The sequence below is a fragment of the Oryzias melastigma genome, linkage group LG16, assembly GCF_002922805.2.
Source record: "Oryzias melastigma strain HK-1 linkage group LG16, ASM292280v2, whole genome shotgun sequence".
In the NCBI taxonomy this organism is placed as follows: Eukaryota; Metazoa; Chordata; class Actinopteri; order Beloniformes; family Adrianichthyidae; genus Oryzias; species Oryzias melastigma.
The window spans coordinates 25,082,492-25,109,370 of NC_050527.1; the positions used below are offsets into that span (position 1 = coordinate 25,082,492).

Genomic DNA, 26,879 nt, shown 5'->3' on the forward strand with positions numbered 1-26,879 from the left:
GTCTGCCCTCGTTTTACCCTCGGTCATCACTTTACTCTTATTCCTTACTAACCTTTCCACCAAAGCAGAAAACTTTTCTAAACTAAATCAAATATTTTTAGTTTAGATTTGTCATATTAGGAGGTTTCTACATTTGTTTTATAAAAATATTATTTATTACACGAGCTTTAGAAACCATTCCATTGACTTTATCAAAACATTCTTGATGTTTTTCTCTTTAAATGTAATAATCTCACAGCTATTAACTCCTAATAAAACGTTGGTGCTATGAAAACATCTGCTGCATCCATGTGAGCACTTCTATGGATTACCGTATTTTCCGGACTATAAGTCGCGGTTTTTTTCATAGATTGAATGTCCCTGCGACTTATACTCCAGTGCGACTTATTTTACGAATTTTTAATGATGAGATATGGACCGTAAGTCTAGAGTGCCCTCTTATGGTGATCTATGCAATTACTTTATTTACTTTAGTTATTCAGATGTGACACAGAGGACGGAGAATTTAAGGGATTTAGTGATATGGAGTGAGATTGCGTGCAATTAATTACAGTAAAGATACAAAGTTGATGAGTTCTTGAGGCTATAGTTAAATAAAACTGTTATGTTATATAAATGCTACACCTTTTCGTTTTTTTCATGATGCTAATATGTGAATATGTGTTGACACATATTCAGCCTGTTTTCTATTCACTTATGAATGTTATAACTTACCTTCTAGGATGATGTAATATCGTTTTTTTCAACCAGTTTGTAAAATAAATTACTTGAAAAAAATGTGACTTATACTCCAGTGCGACTTATGTATGGTTTTTTCTTCTTCATTATGCATTTTTTGGCCCCTGCGACTTATACTCCGGTGCGACTTATAGTCCGAAAAATACGGTAAATGAGAACAGTTGTGATTCTGTGATGTTTTATAAAATAAATGATTTCTAACAAATTCAAAGTTTCAAAACAAAAAAGAAGAAGTTCTGCTGGTCATGTGAGCATACTTAGACGCTCCACAAACACAGAAATTTTATTTTATTTAGGCTCGCACAAAATCAGCTTTCTCAGACTTCACAAAAAGTTTCTTAAAAAGATTTACTAAAAAGACATGAACCTTGATGCCTGATTCCAGGTAGGACTTAGAAACTTAAAATTAAGAAACAAAATTGCCTCTAAAGGGATAAAAAAAAAAAAAGACACTGAAATAAAAACAAATAATGGTTTTACTATCTGGTGAGCACTAGTTACTATCTGGTAGTACCAGTTACTATTTGGTGTGCACTGATTAGTATCTGGTGATCACCAATTACTAACTAGTATTTATCAGTTACTATTTGATAAGCACCAGTTACTTACTATCTGGCACACACCAGTTACTATCTGGTGAGCCCTGATTAGTATCTGGTATGCACCAGTTACTGTTTGGTGAGCACTAGCTAGTTTTTGGTGATCACCAGTCACTATCTGGTACCACCACACAGTATCTGGTGAGCACCTAATACCATTTCTTAAATGCCAGTTACTATCTGGTGAGCATCTGGTTACCATTTGGTGAGCATCAGTTAGTCTTTGGTGGTACCCATATATACTATACGGTTGGCACCATTTAGTACCTGGTGCACACTAGTTACTATCTGGTGAGCACCAGTTATAATTTTGTGTGCACGGATTACTATCTGGTGTGCAGGAAAAAAAGTTTATATAGAATCAGTATTTTTATTATTTATATATTCCTTTTTTTTACTCCAAAAATTGTTAACCAGTTTATTTCCCTCGTGTTAGATAGAACTTATGCCAAATTGTTTTTTTTTTTTTTCTTTTTCTTTGTGGAAATCCAAAGAAATTGAATTGTTCAAAACGGTTTCTAAATAAATGTCTGTTTTTCAGCAGGAATTCTGTCTGCTGGAACATTTCAAGCCTCTCAGGCCAAATGGACACGTTGTTCTGCAGAACCATCAATGCAGCCGATATCCTCACATGTGGAGGAAGCGTGCTCTTCCGTGACACTGAACACACGTGTGCACATGGATCCACAGCAGCCTCTGCACTCAAACAACTCCAGAACGCCTTCACCATCCGACTCTCAATCTTTTAGTCAGCAATTAGTTTCTTTCTAAATCATTTCCCACCAAACGCTTTCATTTCTGTAATTCCACCTCCAAAAACTGAATCTACGCTCTCCTCATTTCAGTCGCAGACACGCTCCACATGAATCCTGTCTGCTTGTCTCTACACATCAAAAACAGGAAAACCTGAAAGAAAACCTAATCAGAGATCCTGTTCTGCACACCTTGAACTCAAAGTCTGCCCTTAAACTTTTACAACAAAGCAGCTGACGCCTTTTCAGGCTCTTACATCATTTCTGAATCTTCCCAAGCTGTCATGAATGCCTGTGGGGTGAAACTCCACCCCAGGCGAAAACACTTGATATTCATCCCAGACACCAGCAGGAAACTTCAAGAAGTTCCTTCACGCTTTCATGTTTCTGAACATGAGATGACTTTTGGCTCTCTGATGGAAAATAATCAGGATTAAGTTGGGCTTTAATTGGGGAGTCTGTCGAGGAGAACGGACTGTCTCAGAACCCGTCTGCAGGAGCAGAACCTCAGCAGATCTTACCCGGGAAATGTGTCTGTTGTTGATCCTGTTGTCAAGGTTGGCGAACTTTGATGTTCCCTCCTGAAAGACAAACAATTAAAGAGGGATAATGTTTGATCTGATCTCAAGATCTCATCAAGGTTTTTGGTTCAGTTCATAAGAAAAATTAAAACATTTTCTGCTATTTGAAACCCCAAGTCATCAGTGAAATCCAGTCACACATTTCACTGCAAGAGCAAAACAGCAAATTTAAAAGATCTAAAAAGATTTGTAGATCATTCATGCTTCACAGTAGTATACGTTCATTATAATACATGCGATTAAATTCGTAGCAATTTAGGGTTTATTTCTGACACTCTTCACTGTTTTTCCTGAACCCTGCAGGTCAGGAAAACTCGATAATTCAAAAAGGCCACAAGGGGGCAGTCAACCTAGAAGCAGACATCAATATTCACACATTGAAATTTGGAACGATGTCTGCTGTGCTGCTTCGAATGAGAAACTACAGCATTTATAAAGAAGCTCAAAAACAATGTTTTTGGTGCAAACTAGTGCTGGGAAACATGATCATGCATATCAGGGGAAAATAGAAAAGTGTCTTTCGTCCCATTTCTCTGCTATCGTTTTTATTTGTTTATTTTTATTGCAGAACTTTTGCACAAAAATGTATTTTCCTACTAAGAAACTTGAAACTGTTGTGTATGGAGGTAAATCGGGGCCATTATTGTTTGAAAGCCAAATAAAACAACTTATTAATATTGGTGTTTGACCCAAAAAAAAAAAAAAAAATTAAAATGTCCTAAACCTTTTGCTATTCTAAAATAAATTTAATTATTTTCTGCCTCAAATGTTCCGTTTTTTAGGTTTCAAAACTCAAAATTTCAATTTCAATACAATTTTTGGAGTTTCAAATCCTTTTTTGTCGTTTTTGAATCTGAAAATTTCAGTTTAAAAACTTTTGGCCCCATTGTGGCGCATTGGGGCGGGGCTAACCCAAAGGACCAATCAAAATCGATGAGGGTGGTAACTTCAGTCCCGGTGCATTCACTGACTCGGAGAACTGTGATAATGGCTGGATTGTCTGTAATATCATAACCTGAAGTTGTCCCAAGACGAGTGTAAAAAGCAGAGTTTTATTGGGTAAAAAGTGTGCGTCCAAAACGCCCTTTAAGCCCGTTCAAAGCGTCATCTTATTATATTTAAATACAGACATCCAAAATGTCCTTATGCTTGCATACAATGGCTTAAACCCACAAGCCATAGTTGTGCACTTTAAAAATGTTTCTTATTTGCAGCGATTCAGTTGGATGTAACTTGAAATAATTAAAGTAATATGTAACTATTTCTTTTTTCAGAGAATAAATGATAATACTTTATAGTGGTATATCGTGATATATATCGTTATTGTGATATAAAATAATTTAGATTGTATATACGCATTAATCTGATCTGGTTTTTTGTGATTTAATCACCATTCAGAAGTCAGTAAATGCATCACGCCGTTGTCATTTTTGCCTTTAAACTGACCTTAGACCGCCCCTCCCCCGTATTCTCCAGATTTCATAAAATTTTTACTCTTTTAAGCTGCAGTTTTTGATCATCCTGAAGGATTCAGTTCACACCCGTCTGACACTCTCCGTGTTATTTTTAAATAAGCTCCGACATGAAAGACGTAACACAGAAATCAAAGCTCCACTGAAACTTTTTTCTGATATAAAGACAGTAAATGTTTGCATGGATTGTTCGGGGGAGGGTGAGTGAAACTTCACCGCTACGGCAAATCAAACTAATTGTTGCAGCTTCCCAAAGTCGGAGCAGACTAAATATAGCGTTTCTTCAAACGGATGTCAGACGGAAGTGAAAGTGCTGACAGAATCGGAGCATCTGCTCTTTAAAGCCTTTTAAATCACCAACCGGATTCCTGATCCACCAGCTGAGGTCTGAGGTCTGAAATGAACAAATAACTGCAGGTGTACGGAGCTACATTGGGGTCAATTTTATTTGAAACCCAAATAAAATAAATTTAAAAAATATTGGTGTTTGACCAAAAAAAAAGTAAAATTTCTCAAACTTTTTGCTATTCTAAAATAAACTTAATTATTTTCAGCTTCAAATGTTCTGTTTTTTAGGTTTCAAAACTTTGATTTCAGTTTTAAATCTTTTTCAGCTCTTTTTTTGTTTTTGAATCTGAAAATTTCCTTTTCAAAACTTTTGGCTCCATTGTAGCGCGTTGGGGCGGGGCTAACACAACGTTTTAAGAACATTAAAGGGCAACCAAACAGGGAAGTTGGAGGCTGACTATTGGAGACATCCAGTCAGAGGGGCGGGGCTTGGGGGCAGGACTGTTATCATTACTGGAGCTGCAGATCATGACGTCAGTCTTCTGAATCTTACATGGTTTGACCAATCAGAAAATTCAACTATATTATCCCAATTCAACCTTTAGGGGGCAGCATACAGGGAGTTTTTGACTATATTTTCAAGAATTAAACAATCTTATTTTAATTTATCAAAAATTTGGCAATGATGAACAGACAGCATTTTTAAATCCTCATTTATAGACATCAAAACCCCCAAAAAGTTGATTCTGGGTTTGGTTACCCTTTAAAAAGGACATTTTCAATTTTTTTCGGAGGATGTTTTCGATGCCTGGATTTATTATAATAAGATGGCGCTTTGAACGGGCTAAAACTGCTTTAAAACTCTCGAGACAACTTCAGACTATGATAGTACAGACAATACAGCCACTGTATACTGACTGTAATTATCACAGTTCTCAGAGTCAGTGAATGCACCGGGACTGAAGTTGCCACCCTCATCAATTTTGATAGGTCCTTCGTGTTAGCCCCGCCCCAACCGGTCCAAAAGTTTTGATACCGAAATTTTCAAATTCGAAACTGAAAAAAAGAGTGGAAATTGAAAAAAAAAAAGATTTAAAAATGAAAAAAAAGTTTTGAAATTGAAATTTTGAAACCTAAAAAACTGAACATTTGAAGCTGAAAATAATTACGTTTATTTTAGAATAGCAAAAAGTTTGGGACATTTTACTTTTTTTTTTGGTCGAACACCAATATTTTTTTCAATTTGTTTTATTTGGGTTTCAAATAATATTGGCCCCGATTTACTTCCATACACAACAGTTTCTAGTTTCATAGTAGGAAAATACACATTTGTGCAAAAGTTCATCAATAAAAATAAGCAAATAAAAACGATAGAAGAGAATTGGCACGAAAGACACTTTTCTATTTTCCACACTTGTATCATCATGTCGCCCAGCACTAGTATGCGTTTTACTTTTTTTTTTTTTTTTGGTCAAGCACCAATATTTTTCTTCAATTTTCTTTTAAATTTGGGTTTAAAATAATATTGGCCCTAATTGAGCTCCATACAGATGAGGCGATCGTGCTGTCAGAACCGAAGCAGACGTTTCTGCAGTGAAAGGCTCTGAGGGGATCTGAAGCTTCAGTCAGGACTAACAAACGATGAAAGCTGGCGGCAGAACGTCCGCGGGACCTCTTCTGTTGACTCAGTTGAGTCCTTGACTTCTCCTGCTGCAGCTTTGCAACCACAAACACAGTGGGAGACAGCTTTTTGGCAGTTTCCCACGTGGATTTGACTACAAACATTCATTTGAAAGCAAAAACCCAAAACATGAATCTGGAGCTTTGCCGGAGAAAACATGGTTGAATCCCTGCAGGAGGCTACAAAGATGTCCGAAAAGAGAGCTGGAAACCAGTCACAAAAGAGCTTTTGAAATCCGACTCAAAAACAAGGTCAGAGTAGACGTTCTGAGTGACTTCACCCCACTACACCACCATGGACGCCTGCAGCGGAGAGCGGCACGTGAACCCTCTGAACGCCGCGTGACCCGGTGACGTCATCCCACCTCCGCTCACCTCACAGAAAACACAAAGCCTCATTCATTCCGCTCCTTATCGGCAGCACAGCTCACCTCCTTCAGCAGCTCCCGCGTCTGCGAGTAGTTGTCCTTGTCGGAGAAAATCTCCGCCAGCTCCTCGTATCTCCTCAAGGCCTCTCTGTGAAGGGAAAAGTCAAGGATTGAGTTACATTTGTTTGGAATCACAGACGACGTGAAGGAGAAATGAAAGGTTCAGACTTTCATATGAAACATATTTTTAAAAACATTTATTGTATCCATTTTATTACTTTTAATTATTTTGTCTCATTTCATTTTGAAATATGATCGTTAACACACGTTTTTCTCTAATATATTAGTTTTACTTTTAACCCTTTATATGCTTAAACACAAATTGTTTATAGTCTCAAACTTTTCAACCATTAACGCGATCATTCCAGTAGATTTTAAAGGAGAAAAGCGGCACGCCGCTTTTCTCCTTTAAAATCTACTGGAATGATCACGTTAAGGATTGAAAAGTTACATTAAATCAAAGAACATAAACACTGGAGCTCCGGTGTTAAAGGGTTAACTATTTTATCTCATGTAATTTTAAATATATTTTGCTTTGCATCATTAAAATTTACAGCATTCATTTTTTAAATTTTACTCCTAACTCTTTTAAGCTTATATGATGCAATCTTCAACATATAAAAGCTCATAAAGGCTCACTATAAAGCACGTGTCAAGGCCCGGGGGCCGGATCCGGCCCTCCAGATAATTTTATTTTATTGTCATGGCCTGATGTTGTCTTGCGCTTATTTTTTACTTGGATAATTTTGACAAATATATTTTCATGGAGGGTAAAATTTTGAAAGTTATTTAATGTTTAAGTTTATTTATTCTAGATTAATATTCCTGCCTTTTTATTTTTCATAATTATGTAAAAAGTTACAAAAAAAAGTAAAAATTGGCATTCTGCTAGCTTTTTGGACTATTTTGGCATTTACTAAGATTTATTAGGCTATTTTGGAGTTTGGCTAGTATTTCAGCTACATGCTAGCTGTTTCGGCTATTTAGAAGTTTCTTTAAAGTTTTTTAAGGCCGTTTTAGAATTAGGCAAATATTTACACACTTTGGTTAATATACTCTTATTTCTGTTTTTTTTAAGGATATTTTGACGTTTAGCTAATATTTCAGCTACACGCTAACTGCTTTGGCTAATTTAGTTTTTTTCAATTATTTTTCTTTTATTGTTTTTTAGGCTGTTTTGGAGTTTAGCAATAGGTAATATTTTAGTTATTTACCTATAGTAATAGGTAATATTTCAGCTACACGCTAAATGCTTTGGCTAATTTCGTTTTTTTATTTTTATTGTTTTTAGGCCGTTTTGGAGTTTAGCCAATAGCTAATATTTCAGATACATGCTAGCTGTTTTGGCTAATCTAGGCTTATTTCCATTTTTTAGGATATTTTGACGTTTAGCAATTTTTTCCACTACATGCTTGCTGTTTTGGCTAATCTAAGGTTTTTATTTATTTATTAGTTTTTTAGGATAATTTGACATTTAGCTAATATTTTAGCTGACTATCAGTTTCAGTATTTTTAGCTATCAATTTCAGCCTCTTCAGCTGTCAGCAGTAACATCTTCAGCGGCCAAATTCATCTTACAGCATGTACAGTAGCATTATCGAAGGTAATGTTATACTGTATATCTAGTTTATAATTATAATAGAAAGTTATGGTTTTAACTACTTAAAAATGTAATTTTAGAGCGTTATAAATGTTTATCTTGTTCGGCTCGTGACCTAACGTGTCTTTTGGATTTTGGCCAATTGAGTGATTAAGTTTCACACTCCTACTATAGAACATTAATTATTGTAAATAATCTAGTTTAATTTTTTCAAAATTCTAATATGTTTGTATTCTTTGTCTCTTGTTCAAGTTAAAAAAATAACTTTTATGTGTAAATCCAATTATTGTTAGAAGTAAAACTACTAAAATAATGCTAAAAGTAAACAATAATGAGATGTAATAACACATTTTTTCAGATTTAATCAATAAATTAAAGACTTAAGAGGTTTTATACTGGAAATAAGAGAATCTCAGATTTTTGTTTTATTGGATATTTTTCATTAAATTTGAACAAAAGTAAAACTATATAATTCTAAAGCTTTTATTTTCTCATTCTGAAACAACTTTCAGGTGTTTTAGCTGTAAATATTTAAAGGGATTTCAGACAGATAACATGCAAACTATGGCTTGTAGATTTGAGAGAAAGCTCAGTTTCTAAGTGTCTTGGTCCAAAAAAAAACAATTGGTTCAAAACAGTTCGATCCTCATTTTCTCGCTCTTTTATTTGTGACACTTGTCCGATCCGGGACCTCACACACCTGTCGGTGTCGTGCCACGTTCTCCTGAGCCGGTGGATGGGGTTACTCTTCAGCGCCGAAACCACGGCGTACAGCGAGGAGAAGTTCTTCCTGGCTCTGCACTCCTGTTGGAAGCACAGACACGCGTGAACGGACGTTTGCGCCAACAAACACAGATGCTCCTTCCTCTGTTGGATGAAGAAGGATGTCAGCTGACAGAGTGGCGAGAGGGACCAATGAGAAGCCGCAACAAACCACAGTTTCACCAGAGATACCCTGCAGACAGAAACCCAGAGTCTGTGTGTGTTTGCACTGTCAGCGCTCCGACAAAACGCTGAAAGCTGAGCCAAACTCTTTGTTTGCCCACAGCTCACATGTTATATAGTTCCCTCAGAGTTCCTCAGTGTTACTAGAGAACAGGAAATATGGAAGGAAAACAGTATTTTATAAAAATCTGAACACAAAAAGAAAACGTACGATAAAAATAACGTTAAAAATAAACTACAAGAAACTGTAAAGTTTCATGTATTTAAAAATAGGTGAAAAGAAGGAAAAACAAATAAAAGAATCTCCTTTCCCCGATAAACCATTAAAGCTACAAACTACAATGGAAAAAGTGTTTGCCCCTTTCCAAATATATTTCATTTATTTTATCAAAATAATGTTTCAATTACCACAAAAACGACAGTTTTTTAAATGTGATTTGATGCGAGTTACTCAAATACGTAATACCACCCAAACCTCTTAAAATAATCTCTTACTGAAAGCAGCTGTAGCTTCTATTAAACATTTGTGAGGAGTTTGTCTCCACTGGTTTCCAGAATTGTTTGAATTCAAACAAGCCTATCAAAAAGTTTGTTTATGGTCAAAAAAATCAACTCCAATCTTCTGTAAAAGTACTCCCAGTGACCTTTTAATTATACATTTTGAGCCAAAATAACAAAAAAAAAACTGTCATTTTCAAGGACAAGACGTTCATGGATCGATTTGTCTGTAAATACATGTATCAGAATGGGGCGGAGCTTGTGACCCACCAAACATTTTCTACATCCCAAATATGATATTTTTTTAGATAGCATTTCTGTTTCTGATTCTCAATTTAAATGAGGAATTACTCACAAATGCAATTTTGAACTTAGCTGTCTACAAAAACATGTTCAAAACACAATTTTTAATCGGAGTGGGTCTTTTAAGTCCAAACTGACCACAAAACTCCCAAAATCTTGATGTCGTTTCTTTGATCTTCTCAGAAGTGAACTTGCTTCTGGGTTCGCACCGTTGTGCTCTTGAGCAAATGAACTCAGAGACTTTAGATTTTCCTTCAGTTATCCATCATTTCAAGCAAGATCTGATGTTGATTTTTGCGTTAGTGTGACTGTAGATATTTTGGGATGCACTCCTTCCATAAAGTTCCTCATCAGAACATCAGTCCAGAAGTGTTGTGGACCATCCCGATGTTTTCCTGTGTCTCTTTCTCCTTGAACTCTTCCAAGTTTCCAAAAAAAGTCTCTGAGTCATGAATTCTGACCTTAAAACTTGTCCTTGATTTATCTGCAGCTCCAACATGTTCTAACTTTGTTCCTGAGAGTCTAAAAACATTGCAAACATGGTTCCAGCCCAAACATTTGTTTCAGGTCTGAAAGCTTCCCTTTTATGTCACTGTTGTTTTGAATATATTCAGAAACGCCAAACCTTTCACAGAGCTGTCACTGGTATTTTGAACCGTCACGAGTTTGCAAAAGAGGGAGAAATGTGACACCACTCTGTGGGGGGAGGGGCTTACAAACGACTCTGTGGGGGGAGGGGCTTACAAACGACTCTGTGGGGGGAGGGGGTTGCAAACGACTCTGTGGGGGGAGGGGCTTGCAAACGACTCTGTGGGGGGAGGGACTTGCAACCTCTGCAACTGAATTGTGACTGACTGGAGTCAAATTTGAGAATTTTTCTTCCACACTTTGTTGGGAGTTCATTGGGAATTTGAACTTTGACTTCAAATAGAAACGTTCTGTTTCACCTAGTGAACCTCGCTAATGAAAATAGTGATTTTGGTGTTTTTTTTAACATGTTCTTGTGACATTTTTTCCGATAATGAAGGACATATATTAAGAAAACTGAGCTTAAAAATTACATTTTTGATTATATCTACATTTAAAACCTTGTGAATTAGGAGCAAACACAAAAATACAATTTGAAAAGATTGTTTTTGTTATTCCGAAGCTCCACTTGTAGACAAATAGATCAATGAACGTCTTTGTTCTCCTCGTCTGAGATGACTTCTGGATACATCTGTACGGCTGGATAGATCTGATATTGCTCGCCATTTTTGTTGCCCCGGTAACAAAAGGCAGGAGAGAGTGTCAACAGAGAGCTCTCAGCAACGGGGAGGGGAAGTGGGGGCGAGGTTGCAATGCACCAACAGTCCCCACAGCAGCTGCTCTGCAGAAACTATGTCCTAGAAAACAACTCAAGTTTTTTATTTTGGCTAAAAACAGCATAATTATAATTAAAAGAAGACTGAGAACGATTTTAGAACAGATGAAAAGATGATCAGATCGGGTCTTTGAAGCTGTTGTTTATCTTTTGTACGTTAAAATGAATCAATAATCAAAATCCTTTTACTAAATTAAAAGTATAAAATCCCGGAGGCTGCCGTCCCACTGACCTCTGCCACGCCGATCCACTTCTCCAGCAGCCGCGCCCTCTGCTGGCTGCGCAGCTTTGTCGGCCAAAGACAGGATGCTAAAACGGCGTTCGCCAGCTTGTTGAATTGACGTACGGTGGCCCGGACGGACCAACAGACGCCCTCCCTGCCCTTCTTGTCCCGCTGAGACCACAGAGAGCCGAGACAGTGGTACGGGACCAGACGGACAAACAGCTCCTGAGAAACACGAGATAACACGGACACTTCCTGAGACCTGAACGGACACGTCCTTTCCCGGAAAGATCCGGCCGTCACAGAGAAATATGGACCATGTGGATAGAAATTACCCACTTAGATGACAAGATATAAGTTTACTGCATCATTTTGACTTTTTTTACATATAACATATGGAACCTTCAGTGGTTCCAGCAGGAAGAATCAGGACTCTTGACCTGAACTGACCGTTTCTATCTTGGTGAGCTGCTCGGCGATGAGCGACGACGGAAACCCCAGAACGCTGGTGGGTTCAAACAGGGACGGGTCGGGAGGGGGGCTGTCCAAACTGAACTGATCTGCAAACGGAGCAGAACATGAAACTATAGTTTCAGAGTAATCCAACAGACAAGTTAGTCTAATCTTTTTACACGTGGATCAGTCATTTACACCCTGAGAAAAGTGCAGCAGCTTTTCTGTCGCTTTGCTGCTGAAGAAAAGCAAATACAGGAAGGTAAACAGAAGCTATAAACAGACGCACGAATAATTCCAGAGGATCTGCAGGTTTATTGTTGTTACCAGGATCAGGGCGTGTCCAAACATCACGCCATCGGCAATGGAGCAGCAGCAGCGAGCCTCGCTGGCTCCAAACTGCACCTTCAACATTTAGGATCCCCATAACTTTCTCTTGTGAGGGCCACATAACTGTTTCATTCTCTGATGGGGGCGGGGTCGGTTTGTAGGCTAACAGAAAAAGTGGAACAATCACAGCCTAAACATTTATGGTTTTCCAGAAAGTCACACAGCCAAATTTTAAATGATTCTTTTCTGTAATCTTACAGAAAAAATATATGGTCTATCCTTTACCATCACAGTTCTGACTGTAGATTAAAAAGTCATGTTCTTAGTAGGTCTTAATCGGCCAGAATGAGGTTTAAAAAAAAAGAAAGTGTCTTTTACGTCCCCTATGAGTTAAAATACAAAAGGGGACAATAACAAAAACTGAACACCAAAAATAAAAAGAACACTTTATTAAATGAATAAAGGAAAACCTGCGTTTTGAAATGAAGGTACAAAATGAAATAATTAGTGCGCTGATCCCAACAAAAAGACAAACCAAAAGGGAATTGGAACCTTAATAAGTCAGGGACTGACCCAGCCATGTCAGCAGCTCCCTGACCAAAATCTACCTAAAGAAAACAAATAAACAAAGCCAGCAAACTAAGACTACCAAGGTCCAATCCCAAACTAAAATAACAAAACCCAGCAGTGAAAGACTGCTGAGGACAAATAGTGTAAAAGAGACTGAAACAAACTGGCACCACACCAACTAAAACCCCTGCCTGCTCCCTGCCTGCTCCCTGCCTGCTCCCTGCCTGCTCCCTGCCTGCTCCCTGCCTTATTAGTGTCACCTCCTCTTTCTTAAATAACCAGCAGGTACCAATTAAAGCACATTGGTTACACCTGCCAGGTGAGCAGAAGGACTGGATAGAAAAAGGTCCAGCAGTAGAACGTAACATCGTCTCTGACTGTGTTTGGGGGAGCCATAGTTAAAATGAATGAAAGAACAGATTTTAAATGTGGAAAAAAGTAAAATAAAATGTAAAAACAGTTTCAAACTTAAAAGTACAAAGGTATGTGAAAGGTACTAGAAAATATTATATGAAAAATGAAAATGTAAAAAAAAAGTGAAATTTAAAAATATTTATATAAATATAATTTGAAAAAAATTGTAAATTTGAAACTTGAATGCAAAAAAACGTAAAACTTTTACCATATGAAAAATAATGTTTATTAGTAACAGCTGCTGCTTTGTAAACAATCCTAATTTGAGCCCATACTGTCGTGCTAGTTAAAATAATCAACTCAAAAAATGTGAAAGAAAATATAAAAAAGAAAACCACTAAAAATATTTGTTCTTTGATATTTTACTTTTATCCAATAGCAGCCTTGAGTTATTAGGATCTTGTCATCGATTTTAAAGTGATCAATGGCTGAAATATCAATGGAACTGATTGTATCTCATATTTACATAAATGTTTCATAATCCGCTTAGAGCTTTTCAGGTTGTTCTAACAAAATAGAGAACAGTTAAGAAGATGAAGTACTCAGCAGTTGTTTGAAATGCGACCTCCTGGAGGCAACATTTGTTAACTTTCATGATTTGTTCTTGAAAATGTGAGGAAAAAATATTCCAAATGTGGATTTAGTCGGAGAAACTGTAAGAATTTTAAGATGTCAAACTGCAGGGCTCAGCTGGATGGAGGGATGTTGGGTAACGAGGAAGTGCACCTGTAACGTTCCGCCGCTTTGCAACCGCGAAACTTCAATTTGGTTGACTCACTTCTGGTTTCAGATTGAGTCTAAATTTGAAAACTCCCTCATGAATGCAGTTCTGTTTGTTGATCTCTGACAGAACTTTGTGAGGGTTTTGTAACAATTGAACTAACTTGTGACAGATTGGAGACAGAAATGTCGCAGTAAGGTGAAATCTGACGGAATTTTCCTGGAAATGTTGCTTAAAACCAATTTTACTGCAATAACGGTTAAACAAATCATTGACAGTTTGTTTATTATTAGTCACAGGGTTGAATATCAGTCAGCTAAACCTTTTAAATCTCTAGAAATTAGATCCTCAAATTAAGTTTAGCTCAAAAACAAAAGGTCAGGCTTTTATTTTGCTAAAACAAATTGCTTTTACAGTCATTTTGTGCCCAAAAAACGTCATTTAAACCGGCCTAAAAGGATCTAGCTGCAGCTTTAGGAGGCCAAAAGAGTAATATTGCAAACCTCTGCGGGAGTGGAGGAGCAGGGCCTTCTCGCTGAGCTCCTCGGCGATCCTCAGGAGCTGAGCGCGGAGGTCAGCTGCAGAGGAGGAGTCCTGAGGGAGGAGTGGAGCCAAGCGGAGCAAACAAGAGGGATTTCCCAGACTCTGGAAGTCCTCCGGATACTCGGACAGCCACGTCCTGAAGACGGTGCACACCGCTCTGCACAGGAACAGCATGCAGACTGACTGCCAAAACTTAACCTTTCCAATCCATCAAAACTGTTTTTTTTAAATAAATGTCTCAAAGATTTGAATGATACTGGAATAGCATAAGTTGCTTCTTACAATGGAAAAAGTAGCTCCAAAAGCACAAAAAAAGAGCTTTTAATCAAAAAGTAGAGAGACCTGGATATAAATATTTATAAAATAAATTTAAACACATATTATAATACAATTTTCTGATATAAAAAATAAAAAAACATGATACAAATTTAGAAGTTCAGCCAGAAATAAATGAAGCAAATTGCTGCACAAATTGAAACTGCAGAAATCTGACTGCGCCGGATGCTAACAGGAAGTTAGCTTTCACATTCAAATGAGGTTTTATTTAAAGCCATAACCAAAAATTAGAGCAGCTTTCAGACGCATTTAAAAATAGAGTGAAGTTTAGCAGAAACTCACTTGTTGAAAGACTGTCTGACGTGGCTTCGCTCGCTGTCGCCGGGCGGATTCTCTAATCTGAAAACAAATGATGTGAAGGAGATTTGTCATGGAAGCCAAAACGAAAGCAAAAAGAAATCTAATTATTTAAAGACTAAAAAAAATCTAAGCTGACATTTGTCTGTAGCGATGTGGGAATTAAAAACCCACTTCGATGGAAATGATGTTTTTGGAGTTTTTAATTCGTTCTTGTGGCATTTTTTTCTTATCTTAACGGACATTTATAAAGAAAACTCAGAAAAACATTTCTGAGTGTTTCTTTAATCAAATTCTCATGAATCAGGAGCAGATGAAATAAATAAAGTTTTTAAAAAATCGTGTAATCAGAGCTATATCTAGTGGAGTTTAAACAAAGGGATGATGGGAAATCAAGGCAGGCTTACTTCACACCAATGCAGAAACTATATCTTAGAGATTGAAGTTTTTTTATATTTTGTCAAAAAAGATTTCATTAAATCTGTACGTCTTGATAGCTCCAATATTGTTCGCCATTTTTGTTGCCCTTATAATGATAGGTTGGGGTTGTGAGAGGCTGTAAGTTAGCGGGAGAGGATGTAAACAGAGAGCTCTCAACAACTGGGAGGTAAAGGGGAGGCGGCGTTACTCTGCGCCAGTGGTTCCACCCACAACTTAGAGGCAATTTTCTACTGTTGCTCTGCAGAAAATATGTCCTAGAAAATAAGACAGTTTTTTTTATTTAGGCTAAAACGGCATAATCATAATAAAAAAAAACCACTAGAAACACTATTACAAAAGACCAAATGAATGATCAGAGTTGGACTTTAAAAGGTTCCTCTGGAAAATGTTTTCTGCGTCCAAGTGCAGATGTGGAATTTGTGATGTCATGGTCATGTGACCTCGATGATGGACAAACAGAAGAACACTATGAACTTTACTCTTACTCTAAACAGAATACATTTTTTCCAGTTTTGGTCCCATTAACTTTATCTGTTGATCCCAAAAACTGTCCAGCTGGACGAGTGTTTGTGATTCCAGCGATTCAAGTCTTATCTCACAAATATAAATGTGTTTTTATCTGTCAGTTTTTGGTCTCAGTGTTTGTGGTTCTGGAGTGTTTATATTCTGACTTGATAAGAACTGTCTAAATTCAGTAAAAAGATCTTTTTTTAAGTTAGGCTTTTAGGGTTAATTTGACAAGGATTGTTTGTTTTCACAATTTATAATGGTAGTTTTTGGAATTTAACCAACAAATAATCAACTTAATTTCTGTTTTTTGTTCTTCAACAGAAACTGATCTGCTTTTCAAGCCAAGTTTGAAAGTTTAGTCTCCCACCTGTCAGTGAGGATGTCCAGCACTCGCTCGGTGGAGGTGAAGGAGCGGTACGTGGAGAGGAAGATGGTGATGTAGGAGGAGTCCCCCATGGAGAAGGAGTGGAGGAGGTGGAGCACCAGCTTCTCCTCCGTCCCCGCCTTCACGCACTGAGAACGACAAACGGCCGGCTGAAAGACGACGGGAGATGAGGGGAGGATGCTGACGGAAGAGGCTGAATCTACTCTGAGGCTGTGGGGAGGGGCGCTCACCATGGGGCCGTGGGGGGCGGCGTGCTGCTTGACCACCACCGTGTAGATCACTCCATCGTCCTCCTCTTCTGCCACTGTGGACTAAAGTGGAGGGAAATGTGAGCTCGTTGTGCTTTGACCTCACAAAAGCTTTTGGAAAACATTTATCCCGACAAGCTGTACAAAAAACAGGCAAACATGCACTTTTCATGCAAACTTTACGTAATCACAAGTGATTTTTAACACAGAGTTGTGTTGAAGTGACACTAGATTATATCTTGAGGTCATCCCCGTGTGACAGAACCTTTAGAGGACAGTTGTCTGTTTAGTTTTTCTCTCCTCCAGCACAGAGCGGAGCTTTTCCGATCCCTTTGCTGCTCTGAACACCTGTCAGAGCTCCCACACCTCGGGGTTGGTGATCTCACACGCTTTGAACCTCAGGCCAAGCTTCTGACACCGTGACCTCATTCCTCACAGCTAAACGGCTCACAGCGCATGCAACTGCCTGCAGGCTCTTACCAAATCGAGGGGACAGTACCAGGTGGTCTTCATCGGTGACAGCTCTGCCTGAAGAAGAGACACGACATGGATCGAAGCGGGTTTTACACAATTCACTCAAACACAATGAGGAGCTTTGATTGGGAGGTTTGTCATCTCTAAGTTTCAGATTCTTTGGATCGAAAGCTGAATGGGGCAAAATTATTACCACACAGAAGGCAACCACTAAAAAAACATGCAAAGGAGAAGAAAGGTCATCTAAAATAAAGCAGGAAGGTTATTTTTCTCAAAAAATCCAGTGAGACTTTTATTTTCTGTGTTGCCAGAATCAGGACTGAGTCTAACCAATAAATGGAAGGATTCGACCATTTCCTGAGGGTGACGTCACACTCACTCCCTCCAGTTCTCATGTACCAGAGGTCTGGAACCTTTAACAGTTAAAGAGCCATTTAGGAGCCCTTTAAGAAATTTGTATTTGCATTCATGACCTTCTTATTTTTAATAATAAATATGAATTATGTCGATTTTTTGTCACAAAGAACGTAGCATCTCTCAAAATGCAAATTTTTTTTCTGTTCCAAATAGGATCATCTCAGTGCAGTTCTGGACAGCTAGTAACTAATGTTGTACAGCATAGGATAATATTCGCTTTTAACTCATAAAAGATCAAACTTTTTACCAAAGTTTTGCTTTGTATATAAAATCTGTTCATTCCGGAGGCAGAGTTGATCAAACAAGACGTCTTCAGGTCAACAGGATGTAAAAACCTACATAGTTTTTCATCTATGTGCATCAATTTATAAATGTAACTAATCTAAATTTAATAAATGCTAATTAAGTAATCCTTACTTTAAAAAAAATGCTGTTTCATTATATTTATTTTTTGTTCTTTTTCCTTCTTTGTCCTCAGCAGTCTTTCACTGCTGGGTTTTGTTATTTTAGTTTGTGGTTGGACCTTGGTAGTCTTAGTTTGCAGGCTTTGTTTATTTGTTTTGGTTATGCAGCCATCAGCAGGAGCTTCTGACTCTGACGGTCGACATGTTTGGGTCAACAGTCTCCATAAATTATTTTATGTTTGGAGCCACCATGGAGAGATAAAATAACCACATGTGGATCTGTAGCTGCAGGTTCCAGACCCCCGCCGTATACAGTCAATGGATCCTGCTGAAGACGATCGGTTTGATTTTCCCTCTTTATCAACTGATTATCAATTAGAGATTTTTGAGTCCAGTGTACTACAGAAAATCAGTCTTTAATCTGATGTCGGCTCATCGGATAATGAGACAAACAGCTTATTATTAAAAAAGCCTTTTGGCTGTTTAGTTTTGCAAGTTTCTGGCTAAGACGTACCGACAATGATGAAATAGAAGGAATATAGTTAGTTACAGGCAATACACAACTTACTGCATTGAGATGATAAATGTGGTACAGGGTGTTATTTTGAATGTGAACATTTGTCAAAAGTTATGAGCTATTTCTTCTTTTTTCAATCTTTTGATTGCTTTATATGTGCAAAATAACAATATGCACTTTTATAATGGTAACATTAACATAAATACTTTTTTTTTTTAAAGAGTGAAGAACAAATTTGTGGCCCTTATTGTGTTGTAGTTGGAAATACATCAACCTAAAAGGCTCTTTCAGTGTTGAATTAATGATTTTTTTTATTCAGTTTCATTGGGTTGCTCACTGATAATTATATTTTGGTGAATATGCCACCAAACCAACAGCAGCAACCCCTGATCATAATACCACCACCACCACCACCACCACCACCACAGGTTGAATAAATCAACTGCTCCTCTCTCAGAACTTGCTTGACAACAGCAGAACTGAACTCATACACACTCTATTTTTAACAATAGTGCACAATTTGATTATCTATACGTCCTCTGGACACATTAAGGTCAGCAGGTTGCTGGAGCCTATCCCTACTATCAAATCAGACCCCTCCCCCTGCTGCAGAACCACAAGAACAGAACTACACATGAACAAAAGAACATGCAAACTATGAAAACTAAATAAAGAAACTACATTTAAAGAAAAGGTTTTCAATTTCTACAAAAGAATTACAAAATAAACAATAGAACACACAAACAGACAAATGTGGGATCCTTAGTTTAAACATAATTTAACTATATTATAGACAAAATAAACAACATTTTTTATTGTTTCAATTTGTTGAATTCTACATTTTTTTAATTATATATATTGATACCCTGTACTGAAATAAATATTACTCTTACCTTTAACTCTATTAGGTTTCTTGATAATTGCATATAAAAACTCCGATCATCTTTTGATCTTTTCTCAAAGTGTTTCCACTGTCTTTTAATTATGGTTAAACCATTTTTAGCCCAAACTGAAAACCTGTGATGTTTTCTACGACAAACTTTCTGTAAAGCAGCTGGAGTTCATCAGAAATTCACATCTAAGTTTTGAGTGGGAACGTGGGTGTGGAGCAACTCCGCCCCCTTTTCCTCTCACCGTTTTGGAGCAGAGAAGTAGCCTGTGGCCCGGCTAGCGTATTTTACAAAAATGATGTTTTTTTGGACTGACAATATCAAAGAAATTCTTAGAAATGCAGTTTTAACCTTAATTATCTGTATATATATTCTCCATAATAAAAAAAAATGCCTCAAAAACATTATTTAAACACAAAAAAGGTGATTTTTATTGAAAATCTGTCTTTAAATTGTATTTTTTTTAAAGTTTTCTGTGGGGCTGAAAAGTTTTCTTCTGTCGGCTCTGTTTCCACCGTGACCATAGACTACGGCACGCTAAACACCTCAGGCAAACTTCTGTCTTATTTTTAGAAAACTTAAACTGCCTCAATGAAATCGGAGCTGTTTTATGCAGCATAGTGCTTCATCCACTATTATATTGTCACAGAGATAATGTCAGAACCGCTGTCCTGTACCAATCACCAGAAGAGTCTTACTTTGGGGTGGATGTTAGGTCGAATCCTCTCACTATTTCTGATCAACCCACCAATTACTTCCCACTTTTGTTCACGTCTAAAAGTTTTAAGGGAAAGCTGAGAGGCTGATGAAACCTCCAAAGTCCCAGCATGAGTCAACTGTTTTGATCTGCACAGAAACACAAGCAGCACCTTGGAGATTCAGACAGACCAAAACCATCTGCTAAGCCTTTCTGGCCGTTCATGAACCTCCACACTAAACGTTTCTCCTGATCTGACAAACTCCTTCACTCAAACCTCCAAATACGTCCTCAAAGTCTTTTTTTGAGGCCTCTACCAGACACCCTAATGTTACCTTGGCTTGTTGGACGGAGGACCCAGAGAAGCTCCCAGCATTCAAGAAGGATCTGCTGCAATGAATCCCCGAGCAGAAGAACCTGTTATTCTACCTGTCTGTTTATCTCGTGTCCTTCCCATGAAGACGAGCACACACTCAGCAGGAAAAAACGGCTGCGACAGCCTCACCAGCTACCTTTTCCCGTGCAAGTCCAGACAGGTGGAAATCCATGAGCTTCCTGGAAACCTTCAGGACAAAACCACCGACGGATTCCTCATCTTTCCCTCGGCTTTTCATCGGAACCAGACTGGCTGCTAAAGCCCACCGAGAGTCGACCCGGATGTGCTCGCTCCCGCACCGTGTGCCCCACTTCCACTCGGGCTCTGTGTCGTCCCACACCTGGAGCGGGACCTAAGGCCGGCCCCTCCACAGGATGACATCACGAGAACACACCCATCACACACACACCATAAACAAAGATAAGATTACAGCAGAGTTGGTTTGCAGTGAATCAGTTTTCAGCCCCACAAACTTCAGTCGCACCATCAAAGGCTCATGTATGATCACACACACACAACCCTAAAGCTATTTCCAGAACAATACCCGCTCTATTCCAGTCTTCCCTCCGCTTTCCTGCTGTCTTCCCCTAAAGCTGACCCTCAAACAAACCAGTCTGACTCAACGCAGCAGCTGAACTTTTATTCTTTCCAAGCTTGACCATTGGACTGAGTCTGTTGACGGATGTAAGGAGCCCTCAGATGTAGCAGGAAGTGACACCAGTTTATTCAGGGGTCATTAATGTGGAGCAATAAAGTCACAGGAGGCAGATGAACCTTTTCTCAGCTGTGTGTGATCGTTCTCGTGCTTTCCAGGCAGGAAAAGATTCAAATTGAAAGTCACTTTCTAAGGTTATACTAAACAGCTGAACGCTAATTTCATAACGTAATGAACAGGTTTGTGGCTTTGAGCACTGAGACGCTGGACGAACATTCATCATTTATTTCAGTTCAGTGTGAAAATGTCAAAGAAACTCTCAGTCCTTCATTCCATCTACGACTCAAAACCAGACAGTTTTTGATCTTTAGTAACAGGTGCTCACCAGATAGTAACTGATGCCCACCAGACAGTAACTAGTGCTCACCATACAGTAACTAGTGCTCACTATACAGTAACTAGTGCTCACCAGATAGTAAATCATGCTCACCAGATATTAACTCATGCTCACCAGATAGTAACTACTGCTTACCAGATAGTAATTGGTGCTCACCAGATAGTAACTAGTGCTCACCATACAGTAACTAGTGCTCACCAGATAGTAACTAGTCCTCACCAGATATTAATTCATGCTCACCAGATAGTAACTACTGCTCACCAGAGAGTAAATGGTGCTCACCAGATAGTAACTAGTCCTCACCAGATATTAATTCATGCTCACCAGATAGTAACTACTGCTCACCAGAGAGTAACTGGTGCTCACCAGACAGTAACTAGTGCCCACCAGATAATAACTGGTGCTCACCAGATAGTAAATCATGCTCACCAGACAATAACTAGTGCTCATCAGATAGTAGCCTATGCTCACCAGATAGTAACTGGTTCTCACCAGATGGTAAATAGTGCTCACCAGACAGTGACTGATGCTCACCATATAGTAACCATTAAACTGTTTTTTTTAGAAATAACCGTTTTTCTTTTAACTTTTTTTTAACTTCCATGTCAATTTCTGGGCTCCGTAGTAGAGAAAAAACATAGATAAATATATATATTTTTAAAATAGTTGTAAAGGAAACAGAGCTTTACAAAAAATAATGCTCAAAGATGAACAAAGAAATATAGGACTAAAAGAAGAAAAGAGACTAAAATTCAGATTTAAAAACCAAGGGTAAAGTTTGTAAAATAAATGATTAATGTTTTTCTGTTGTAGACATTTTAAAGTGACAGTAAAAACTTAAATAAAATAGCATTTCCTGCTTGTTGGTTCTGTTGCATTCACGTTAGGAACTGTCTGTAATCTGAATTGTGTGGAAAAGTTTTGTTGTGTATTTCCTTATAAGGAAAGTCAGTTTCTTTTGGTTTCTTTGTTCATAAAAGGCTTTAATTGTCAGTGACATTGAGAAGGAACAGATTTGCCCTCGCTGTCGTCTCTCTGGTGATGGAGGCTGATGTGGAGGACTTTTATAAAAGGTGATGTAAAGCCGCACTGGCTTTTGTCCGGCTGGCTGATCTCAGGGGCCTTTCAGTCCCACAGACTCAGGAAACTGGACCTTGCTCGGCTTCCTCGCTCCAGACAAAGCTGCTGCAGCGCTAAGATGCAGTTTGGAGATAAGAACATAAACAATGGAGCAGCTGTCCTTAAGAAACCAGGATGGGGGGGTCTGGACTTTACTTTTCAGGAACCTTTTAGTTCGACTGCTTCATTCTGAGGACTCCTAAACAGAACCACACATTTCTTCCCATGAGATGTTTGGTTGTAATCAAGAGTTGTGTGTGTTTGTGTTGTTTACGCGACGGGACCTCCCTCGTGGGGCCGCTGCATTTGGGAAGCGCGTAATAAGTGGAAACAAACGCAGGAAGCAGGACGTTGTGAAGCTGTCATGTTGTGCTGCTATGTTCTTCCCCTCTCCTTCTATCACAAGTTAAAGGCGTAGCGACAAAGACGTCACGGACCGAGCAGCGCCAGCGACCACAGGAAGCTTACAGTCCACTTGAAACCTCTGCGTCATCCCGCCAAACGCCAGAAAAATCCTTCACCACCAACTTTTTCCTCAAATATTTTCGTTCGTGTCACAGACCTTGAACAAAAATATGAAACGGGGGAGTCGTAAATCTGGTGGAGCTTTGTTTAAAGACACAGCCCACCTCTTCCTTCCTGTCGTTCCCCGCACTTCTCCTGCTTTCATCCCTGCATCCTTCAGTTCCTGTTATCTCTTCTTTTTTGAGTCAAACTCGACAGCATTTGGGTCAAAGGTTTGACAGAACCAGCTGAGCTGCAAAAAGCTCAAAAATTTAATGTCAGAACGGAAGCTAGAGTTACTGTGAAGTATTGAGGTTTGCATTCGTTTTCTCCAGTATACCCCTGACCCCAACATGGAAATTAAGCATGTAGAAAATGGATGGATGAGTGTTTAGGTTTACATCATTTAGAGCACAAGTCAAAATCAAGGCCCGGGGGCCAGATCCGGCCCTCCAGGTTATTATATTGCATTATTATTAATGGCCCGATGTTATAAAGCACTTCTTTCTAACTTAAATAATTTTAACAAAATATATTTTTATGAAGAGTAAAATATGAAACTTATTTATCAAACAAAACCTGTTGTTCATGTTCATTTGTACTGTTATCTCACTAAAAACTCACATTTCAATTTCGTGTTTTTTTTAACAATTTAATTTGGTCTAACACTATTATAAAATAGAATAAACTGTAAAATGATGATAGATTCAATGTCTTCTGGAAAAACGTTCAAAAGAACACATTTGCAGGATGAGGATAAACTGCTGTCTCATCTGTAGGTTTGTTGTGGGAAATGTTCCCCAATCAGATATCAGAACTGATTGTCTTGTGTCCCCTGGAAGTCGATAACTTTACTTCACGGAGCTCGTGCATCACTAAACCAAAGCAGAAATGACACTTTTAACCTCCCAGGCTCATGTTTCTCTCAAGGTCTGATCGTCACGCATGCTGACTCACACATCCCAGTTCCCCTCATTAAGGAGTAAGCAAGAGGGAGTATTGGATTCCACTCGACAGAATGTCCTTGGAGACGACGGCCTGTGTTACTGGACACTGGTTCTGGTGAGAGCAGGTGTAGGCTGCATCGACCGGCCAAACCGCCGCATGCATTATTTACGGCGCAGCCCAGCGGCTCACGAGCTGCGGGGAAGTCCAGAAACACTCTCTGACCGGCCGGCGTCTTTATTTAGCCGCAACCAGTTTCTCCAAACTGTGAGTGAAGTGAGGAGCAGCAACATCACTAAAGAGCAAAACTACAGGAATCCACAGTTCCTAACAGGAGGGAAAGCTTCATGAACTTCTTTAGACCACACCAGCTTCCTGAAAGTCAGATCTTCATCAACAAGAGCCTCATAAATAATTCAGTTCACCTGACCGTATTGGAACAAAATGTTGCTTATTTTTCAGATTTTGAGTCAATTCATGAACTGTTTTGTTTCTGTTGCTCAAACTGAGCCAGATAAGACTAAATCTTGAAGAAAACTAAAAAAAAAAGTTCACCTTCTGCAGGGATAGTAAACATACCACATGAAAAAAGACCAGAAAATGGACGGTTGAGACCTGGTTTGGGTTTAAAGTGTTCACACTCTGCAAAGTTCAGATACAAGCGGACAGTTTCTGTGAAAAAAAAGTGTTATTTCTGTTAAAGTTGTTAACTAGAGCTGCTTTTGCTTTTCTTTTAAAGGAAATATTACTCATTTAATGCCAAAATATGAGATCACAGAATAATCTAAGTGGGTTGAGCTCATGAACGAGTCATGAAAAATGATCAAAAATGTTTATATGGAGACTTGGCTATGAGGACCTGTAAAGATTGCAGCCTTTTTTGGCTGTTTTGTTGTCGTTTTTGTATACTTCATCAGCGGAGTGCTACGTTGTGTCAGCAAATGGTTCGCCAAAATGTTGTGTCGCTCCAAACCACCAATACACCTGAATCAAAAGGTAAAAGTTCAACCTTTGACAACAAATGTCCACAATGGAGCACAAGAATTCAGAACTCTGAAGAAAAAAGTCCCAATAAGAAAACATCTGTTCCCTCCAAAATGCATCAAACTCAAGTTGATTCTCGAAACATTTTCAGACTTATTCATGATTTCCACAGCAGCCTCAGGTCTACCTGCTTGTAAATTCTAGTGAGCCTCACCAGAGCTCCCTGGACACCTGAAAACACTGGTCAGCTGCTAAAGGGGGCGGGGCTAAAGCTCAATGCTCCAAGTAGCTACCTAGGGGTTTCCCTCCCAGCTTCAGCAATCGTAGGTTCCCAGCTTTTCCCTCTCCCTACATTTATCCCTCCGAGGAGACAAATATGGAAAATGTCTTCAAATTCGGACATTACTATTGACATCATCAATAGTCGATCATCGATCACCCGACTGGAGGTGGGATACTGTCACTACGGCTCCTCCTTAGAAACCACCTTTGAACAGCTTCATACCCCTACAACTGGAGACATAGGGAGGAGCCAAAGGGGTACGGAAGCAACTCGAATTCTGCCATAGTGTCCCCGAGCAAGACGGCCTTTAAACTCTATCACAGGAGATCCCAAAGTTCCGTCTGTTAAAGACCCACTCTGATAAAAATGTGTTTTTTGGTATTTTTAACATGTCCTTGAGGCATTTTTAGAGAACTAAAGATGAAAATTCGATTTCTAAGAATTTCCTCATTCAAATCATTGAGAAAATGCAGTTTGTTGGTGATCTGGAAGTTCACTGATGAACTCTCGTCAGAACCAATCACTGACTCTCCTTAAACTCAGCACAAACATCAGGATTTCCTTCATGTGGACATCCCTGAGGTTTCTTCTGTTTACTTTTCCCCAGAATTTGCTATTTTTTAGGAGTTTTTCCCTCACTGAGAATGAGGTTCTAAGGGAAGAGATGCCAAGTTTAGTTTAGCAATCAGCTTTTGTTCATATCTTATGACTGATTATTTTTTTTTAAGACAATTACCCATCGAGACAACCGTGATGTGACATTCTTATAAATGAATTCAAACTGAATTGAACTCAGGTTGCTCGTTCGGTTTTTCGGTTGTCCAGTTGTTCAGCTCTTATGCTTAACCTCAACAACATCCCATGTTTTAAGAAGTTCTAATAACTCATTGTTCTGCAATGTTCAATATATTTTTTCTATTTTCAAAGTGTTCCAAATTGTCTTTTAATAATAAAACGTTTTAAGCTAAAATAATAATAATAAAAAAAGTATTTTCTAGAATAAAGTTTCTGCAGGGCATCAGTAGATTATTAGAAATTCATCTCTGAGTTGTAGGCGGGACTATTGGTGTGAAGTGAGCGCGCCTTCATTTCCCTTAATCCTTTTGTTTAGACTCTTTCCTGCTAGCTTAAAGCCCCTTACAGCCCCAACTTAGCATTAGCACTAAAACAAAAATAGCTAGCAATATCAGAGCTATCAGTTCTGATCCAGATTCCAGCTCAAACGAGGAAAACAAAGACGTTCATGGATCTATTTGTCTGCAGGAGCTTAAGGCCCGTCAGCTGTAGCAGCTCCAGGGTTGTCCTGACTGCATTTTTTCTTCTGCTCCGGATTCACAACAATTTGAATAATAAATACTCAGAAATGTAATTTCATGCTTCACTTTCTGGCTTTAAGAATGAGAAAAATGCATCAAGAACATGTTAAAATCCCAAAAACACAATTTTCATCTTTAAATATTTGATCCAAAATCACAGAGAAGTTTTCTCTGACAGTCTTC

The 26,879-nt window shown here is 38.5% G+C and overlaps 1 protein-coding gene across 9 annotated transcripts in view; it reads right to left on the reverse strand.

Annotated features, from left to right (window-relative positions):
* rgl2 (ral guanine nucleotide dissociation stimulator-like 2) overlaps positions 1-26,879 on the reverse strand; it is a 39,966-nt gene that overhangs the window by 6,591 nt on the left and 6,496 nt on the right. Inside the window, exons 1-11 of one of the 9 annotated variants that reach the window (XM_024258359.2) lie at positions 20,630-20,850; positions 17,199-17,246; positions 16,701-16,781; positions 16,453-16,619; positions 15,120-15,176; positions 14,462-14,658; positions 11,921-12,030; positions 11,480-11,695; positions 8,839-8,942; positions 6,542-6,626; positions 2,611-2,670 (exon numbers count right to left, since the gene is read on the reverse strand). In XM_024258359.2, the coding sequence (XP_024114127.1) occupies positions 2,611-2,670; positions 6,542-6,626; positions 8,839-8,942; positions 11,480-11,695; positions 11,921-12,030; positions 14,462-14,658; positions 15,120-15,176; positions 16,453-16,619; positions 16,701-16,781; positions 17,199-17,246; positions 20,630-20,731 (1,227 nt within the window). In that variant the 5' untranslated portion in view covers positions 20,732-20,850. Of the gene's footprint in view, positions 1-2,610; positions 2,671-6,541; positions 6,627-8,838; positions 8,943-11,479; positions 11,696-11,920; positions 12,031-14,461; positions 14,659-15,119; positions 15,177-16,452; positions 16,620-16,700; positions 16,782-17,198; positions 17,247-19,423; positions 19,565-20,452; positions 20,508-20,629; positions 20,851-26,879 lie in introns of those variants that run through there. The other 8 variants (XM_024258361.2, XM_036215747.1, XM_024258357.2 and 5 more) reach the window with 8 other exon arrangements.